The sequence below is a fragment of the Argopecten irradians genome, chromosome 1 (assembly GCF_041381155.1).
Source record: "Argopecten irradians isolate NY chromosome 1, Ai_NY, whole genome shotgun sequence".
Classification (NCBI taxonomy): Eukaryota; Metazoa; Mollusca; class Bivalvia; order Pectinida; family Pectinidae; genus Argopecten; species Argopecten irradians.
This window is the reverse complement of record NC_091134.1, coordinates 10,543,196-10,551,099: the sequence shown is the minus strand read 5'-3', so window position 1 is coordinate 10,551,099 and position 7,904 is coordinate 10,543,196. Positions and strand designations below refer to the sequence as shown.

The 7,904-nt window shown below is 29.8% G+C and overlaps 1 protein-coding gene across 1 annotated transcript; it reads left to right on the top strand.

Annotated features, from left to right (window-relative positions):
* The first annotated feature begins 119 nt into the window (after nt 1-119).
* Nucleotides 120-6,360, top strand: LOC138317325 (uncharacterized). Its single transcript, XM_069258910.1, is given in 7 exon segments — nt 120-335; nt 1,616-1,681; nt 1,987-2,072; nt 3,352-3,394; nt 3,396-3,470; nt 4,174-4,232; nt 4,582-6,360. Coding segments are annotated over 7 exon segments (645 nt in total). The 5' UTR covers nt 120-125; the 3' UTR covers nt 4,688-6,360.
* The last annotated feature ends 1,544 nt before the right edge of the window (nt 6,361-7,904 follow it).

Below are 7,904 nucleotides of genomic sequence, written 5' to 3'. Positions count from 1 at the left end.
GTCTTAATTATTCTTATTTAAGATGCTTTCATTCATCAGAAATATATATAAATGATATAAGTTCTCTACATATCCCTTATTGTTGTTTTGATATAGCTTGTGTAAAGTAACATATTTCTTCCAACATGGCAGGGTTGAACAAGGATTTGCAGAGCTACTTATCAAGAGGTTCTTCAAATGGGTCTACAGAAGCAGACGACAGGGAATCTTCTGGTGGATTTAGTTTAGGAAAGTTAAATGTATTTAGAAAATCGGAAGAAGTGCCGCTAAACAATGATGATGTTGCTAACAGCTGGTTTTCTCAGGCACAGAGGGATCCTCTCTTGCCCAGTCTGGTAACGTAAACACAAATAATACACATGCCTGTATGCATGTAAATCAGCTGTAGACCTACATATACAGTCATTTGACATGTAGAAGAACAGGGAGAAATTTTTTTCTTTGATTACCTATATCTCAACCCGAGTGTATCTAACCACCTTCCATGGGTTATTTAAAATGCATTAATATTTGACCACAGGGCCTCGTTAAATGTTCCTAATGATTGATGATACATGTATATGCATAAGATAGGTCACGTCTATAGTGTATGTAACATAACTACATATTTCATCATTAGGAACGGGCCCAGTTGTTAGGCGTCAATGTGTGTATGCGTAGAAGAACAGGAAAAAATACAGAAATGATTCTTCTCCATAGTACATGTCTTGACCAGGAATCGAACCCCGGTCTCTGTTGTGAAAAACTACGGCTCTACCAACTGATCAAAAGAAGCATGCTCTGTCAGCTCAGTGACAGAGACCGTATTAAACACTATATATGTACAAACCACACTGACCCGCTCCTTTCACAGATAGATGAATTAAAAGCCTTTATTCCACAGAAAAATATATTATTCAGTTTTAAGTATCTTGTCATTGATACCAAGACAGTATATTTTGATAATTTTCATATTATTAAAATATTGATTTAAATATGAAAATTATTCTTACTACTTGATAATTATATAACTGAAATATGTTTGAAAATGTTTGGTTCCATTAATATTCCAAATTGAAATACGCAACATTGATGTCTCTATTAATTGTGACTTCATCATCCAAAATTTTTAAATAGATTCATGTAACTTTAATTTTGGGAAATTAAAGCTAAAATTAAATTGGGAAAAAAATTAGAGGCTTTGCCAATGGGAAGGGAGCCAATTTCTTTCGAATTATAATTCATGCTGAAGAAAAGCCCTGTCCTTGGAATTCAATTGATAAAATAAAAATGTTTCTATCGGTATACTGTCACTGCTAGTGTTTACATGTACATATAATAATAATCTAATTATATCTTGAATTTATTGTTTATGGACCATGTGAAAAAAGGAATGCCAATATCTCAAATATTAACACTTCTAGTGAACATGCAACTTGTGGTTGTAGCACATGATCACATATATGATTTGTATAACTACATATATATAATTTATAAGCGGCCAAGATATAGTGTACATGTACATGTTTCATGTAAATTAGATAGCTATTTGCTGCAGTGAGTCAAACCTTGGACCACAGATTAAATTTGTTTTGAAATATTCAAATATTTTGCAAATTTATTATTTTTTTTCCAGACCAAGAAACAAAGGATACTCGGATTTGTGATCTGCTTACTGATGGGAACTTTTTGTTTTTCTTTGGTAACTATTCCTATTTGTAAATATCCCAAGTAGTTTAAATGAGTTCATTAATATAAGTTAGAGGCATTTATCAATATAACAATCCAATCTGTAATAAAAACTAGCACTTTTTCTTATGAAATTTGAGATTTTCAAAAAGCAATTGATATTATAATATTTTTAAAAATGTAATATTGGTATGTCCGCATATAAATGCTTCAAATGCAGAGTGTAATGTGTTACATGTGTAATTGATTGAAAAAGAGTTTTTTTATTGTATGTATACATTTCATTATTTTAATCATATCAATGTTATTCACTTTCAGGCAAGTCTATACATACCGTTACTGGTGCTTAAAGCGAGGAAGTTTGCCGTACTTTATACTCTTGGAAGTGTTTTTGTAATTGCAAGGTAAATTTTTTTTTAATCTTTTGAGACATCAAGCAACTCTTCCTTTACATTGTGCATATATAATGTTTTAATAATAGCTGCTGATTAGTGTTCTCAAGATAATTATTGGGAGTGAGGGAGAAGAAAAAGACAAGAAAGTATGTCGCCTGAAGAATGTGTGCAGTAACATGATATTGTTATTTCATTTTGCCAACTATCAGACTCCTTTAACATTTTAGATTCTTGCTTGCTTAAAACCAAAACTTCATTGCTAAAAAATTGGTTTAATGTACATCATTTGATCAATAATTGACGTTTAATCGTGTACATATAAATATGTCTATGTAACACAAAAAACAATATAAAATAATTAACTTTGTTTTTACTTCATTAGCAATCAGTACTTGATTGCATAATATATAGGATATACATGTAGTGCCATGAAATTTTTCCGGGATGCAATTAATTATTTTTAGTACTTTTATCTTGAAGTAAAATAGAAGCTTAAACTTTTCAATGGTGGTAATGGTGTAAAGTAAGAAACTTTTGTAACTGAAGAAAAATACTAAATCTTTTGCTGCTGTTTTTGATAGAGAAAAAATACCTTTTGTTAGCAGTGGAGCATCTTTGAATTTTGTTCAATTATGATAGGAAATGATAAATAATCAATTTTAGATAGGAAATATGATACGTATACATACAAACGTAGTTGGACAGATTGGTATGGTATATTAGACGTTAATTTATTGTTATATACCAGGTATTGTGAAAATTGTGTGCCTAAATGACTCATAATCTGCTACAAATAATTGATAACCCTATATGAATGTATTAGTGTCTTCAGATCTTGATTTTATCAAAATTGGGGTAATCCTAGTTTTATGGTGTTATACCTCTTTGGTAATATTCACACAAGGTTATGAATTAGGGTTTGTTAGTTGAGACCAGAAATGTGAAAATATATCTCAGAATCTAAGATGACTGTGTTAAAAGCCTTTTTAATCAGTATGTGTACAGGTGTCCTGAAAGTTTGGATGTTTTCTTTTAACTATATAGTTTATATATAAAGTTAGACAAAGATGAGATGTTACAAAAGCAAATGTTTTTATTTATGTTTATGAATTTTAGAAGGAAGAGATGTACCGGTATAGAGCCAACACCTTTAGTTTTCCTAGATTCGTACTCATGGGTGGGTTCCTCTACTGGATACCCTTATATATTTATGAATTTGAAGTACCAGTATCTCTCAATCCATTACAATGAATGTAACTGTTTTAATATGTTTACCTTTTATTTTCAGTTTTTCTCTGTTATGGGGCCCAATGAACCACATCAAACATCTGTTTTTCAGTAGAGCGTATGCCTTTTACAGTCGCCTATTTTGGAACAATGTTTGCCACTTTATATTTTTCTCTGTGGGTGAGTATTTTATTCTGTATTGCCAATTTACGGGTTTTCATTGTGATTGAGTTAGCTGATCGAGATGCAACTTTTAATATTGGTCTTTGTAGGAGCGACGTCACGATTTGTCCAAAATATGGCATATGTATAGTCCTTCTTGTAGTAAATTTGTAATGTAATCAATTTCAGAAATTTGCCTTAACTTTAGTTAATATAAACTTTAAAAAGTAAAAATGTCTCTTTCACAAATGTTTGGCCTCATGGCCATCTTCAGGTACATAGAAATACAAGAAAAGTTAGGTGAATTAATTCATCTTGAACCTTTTGATATGATTCAACCTAATTAATATAATTTGTTGGATATATTGTATATATTTATTAAATGTTGCAAATTATGCAAATCATTACTTAAGAAAATAAGGAAATTGTCCCGGATAATGAAAAATAATATTACAAGGTAATTCTATATTCTTTTCTATCAAACATAATTTTCAATTATGGTTTTGGTCTTTAATTATCAATGCATAATTGTTAGTTTCTAATATTTATCATTATTGCAAATTTCTCTATATCACTATAGCTCATTTAGTTATTTTATTCAAATTTGATGAATTGTCTTGATACGTACATTTACATCTTATAGACCACTAACTTCTCTGTGTGCACATGATTCTGTTATCTGATGCTTCATCTAATATTCTTCCTTTTCGTGTTAAAACAGGCAAGAAGTACAATATTTACAGTTATATGTGCAGTTGGACAAATCCTTGCTTTAGTATGGTATGTAGACTCATTTAAATCTGTAACTACATGCACATACTGTAAAATACATTCATTTTCCATAAAGTAAATCATACAGCATGAAACACAAGTTCATAATACTACATTTAAATGTGTGGAAAAAAATGTAGCAATGAGAACATTAAGGTCTAATTGAAGTTTAACATATAATCATATTCAAAACTGTCGACTTACATGTTCATGTAAGTCTTGACAATATTTAACATCTTAATTGTATATCTAGTCAGCATTTATTCCAGTAAGTTAAGCCGGTAATTGTTTTCCTTTAAAACTTGTTTCAGTTGTTATTATTTTTGCATTATAATTTTATTAATTTTTTTTTCAACAGGTACATTGTAAGTTATATTCCTGGAGGCCAGACTGGCATGAAGTTTTTTTCTAAAATATTTTATGCAGCTGCATCAAAAACAGTTCAAAAGACATTGCCTATATAAAATAGAGAATCTAATTGGTAAAAACTTACAATGGCTGTGATTGGTGATTGTGGGAATGTATATGATATTAAAGAGAACATTTCATTGGTTCAGTGGCTGGATTGGTAAAAAATGCATTAATGTGAGGACCTGCAATGGAAGTGATTTGAGATACATTGATTTGAAAGTAATTATATTGGTGCTTGTTTTGTCCGAGAGATATTTTACATAACAAAGGGAATTTACGGAGTATGTGTAATAGATGAGAGAAATATAGTAGGGAATACAAAATACATAAAGATGAAAGATATGACAAATCTTATTTTGTATACACAAAGTTGAATATTTTCGTTATTGATTTTGTTGTTGTAATAATTCAATTTACATTTCAACATGTGTTGTTTATATGTCCAAATTAAAAAAAAAAAAATACAACAGCAAGTTATACATACTGTATTTGATCCAATAAGCGCCCATGTCCCTATATGTGCCCCTTCCCAATTACATATACTGTATTCAACCCAATAATCGTCCATGTCCCTATAGCTATAAGCGCCCCTTCCCATTTTGAGGACTCAATTGCAATTTCCCGGGCATAAGGACAGACCAAAACCATATAAGCATATCCTTTTCATTTTTGGCGTTTATTGGGTCAAATATGGTATATGTAAAATATATTTATAATTTCCCAAAAATGTTGAATTTCAATGGTATTCTTTTTGATCTGTTGAATCATTTCTGCCATTTGACTATTTATTGTTACTGTATTCTTTTCAGTGAATTTTATGGAATGTATTTTGGTAAATTGTAGCATAGATATAATGCAACAATTTTGGATGGTTTTCATTAAAAGTTTATATGACACAGGTTTGTATTAGTATGTATGTATCTGGGCTTTATTATGCTTAATTAAAAAGTGTGTTTTATCATCTCATTTGGTGAAAGTATTTGTACTAAAATCAACTTTGCAAAAGAATCACAATAGATATGTTTTTGGTAAATGAAGGTATTGATGTGTACCAGAGTTATTTTATTTTTCTTCTAAGTTATATCCTTTGATGGGTGTGTTTCATTCATCTGAAATATATAGATAAATTGTTTTAAATGGCATGATAATGTGGATTGGTTTTCTTAAATAACTTCTTTGATTAATAGTTTTATTTCACAATTACATTCTTTGTTTCGCATGCCTTCTTTTCTTGACCTTTTTACAAATACATGCAAACCTGGTTTCCTGGAGGTTGATGCAAATGTGGATCTTTTCTGATAGTGTTTGATTGTCAGAGTACTGAATATGTTATCTTACATTTTATTGGGACCAACCTAACTCCTCTAAGTCCTGTGAACAAGGCTCAACTGTTTTTATTTTACAAATGCCTTTCAGGGTGTTAGAGTCTTTGTAGAAATGATAGGCAAGGATTTGTATTTCAATATTAACCCTTTTTGCCAATTAACTCAAAAAACAGATATCACATTTTATATGGTAACCAGATTACATTTATACACTTCATTAACTTGAAATTATATTAATTGATATGAAGATGAAAGGGAGAGAGCTTAAATAGGTAATACATGTATTGCGCCTCCCAATTTCTGTTAAATTTGATTTAATGAAATATTTTGAAATTGAATGAAATATATATTATGAAGATCAAATTATTGTTTGTTATGGTAATAAAGTTTTGTGAAACTTTTTATTTGTCCATTGTTTCTAAAATTAAACGTTCTTTTTAATTATTGTCTGTTGAACTGAATGTTACAGGCATAGGTTGTAATCCACATTAGTCCATTGTTTCTAAAATGTCCCGACATAAAACGTTCTTTTTTCCCATTATTGTCTGTTGAACTGAATCCGCTTACAACAAACCTGGCTAGTAATCCCTGGCTGTTAGGACATCCAAACCTTCTTTAAAATGTGCAACATGAAGGAAATATATACATATATAGATAATTACATAAATCTGTATGACTTATTGATGAGGGTATTAGAAGGTGCTGAAGTTTCTTTTACCAGTATGATGTTATCAAAATGAATAACTTTTGCCAATAGATTAAAACTGATATAACTTTGGTAATTTTTTTAATTAAGTACATTTTTTTATTCACATAGAACCATTATGCAAAAAGCTGGAGTCCTCTGTAAAATTAGATATATGAAAATCCAAGATGGCTGTCTAAATACCAATTGTACAATGTATAATTGATAAAAAAAAACATCAAGAAAAAATAGGTTGCTTCAAGAATTTCTGCAGGCGAATTATACCTCAAAATATTTCTCATTTGAATGAGGTATATAGTTAAAAAAAATCCTGCTTTTCTATACACTTCCATTCAGTCATTATGTCATCAAGAGGGTTGCCATATTGAATATTGAACAAAAACATAGAAAATATTACAACTTTTTCATTAGTTGATGATATATGACCAAATCAGTTCTAGAATGAAGGATAAGACTTCTGTTATGTGATAAAATAAAAAAAAAAAATATTAATAAAAGAAAATCCAAGATGGCCTCCAAAATAAATGTAGGTACATTATATAGTTATTATAGTTTCAATAACCAGAACGGACTATCATGCTTGCCACTTACAGCAATATAGGATCAAAGATGTTGGCCATATCAGAAACATATATAAATATAGAGATTGGAAACTCTTTCTTTATCTATGTGGACAGTCAGAAGGACCTCCAGTTTATAGGCATTTCCCCTTGGCTAACTACTTTTAAGTGTTTTCTTTTAAACATGACATTTTTGCATCAACACAAAGTTTAAACAATATATCATGGTTGATATGATCAGTTTTCCCAAATGATGTTATTTAATATGATTTTTGAGAGTATGAAAATAAGCAATTTTACCTGGTTTTTCGAAAATCAGTCATTCAAAACCGGAAGTGCATTTTGTTTTATTAATATATATATATATAGTCTTTCCCAAAATAGTACTCAAACCATCTGAAAATTACTTAACTTTTATAACATATGAAAGTTAAATATTCTGTTGTATTTGAGTATTTTAGAGTTTATCTAAAAGCCCCTAGGGACATACAGAGGTACCGCTGCCGATCGTAAAAAAGGCGAAGTTGCCAATCTCTATGTATATGTGTTTCTGGCCATATACAAAAAAAAAATGTTTTTAATAATAATAAATTATGGTGCACTTTGTGCATGTAATTGGTCTACTCTACAAATATTTATAACATTTTGGCATATACTTAATGTACATTCACTGAAGAAA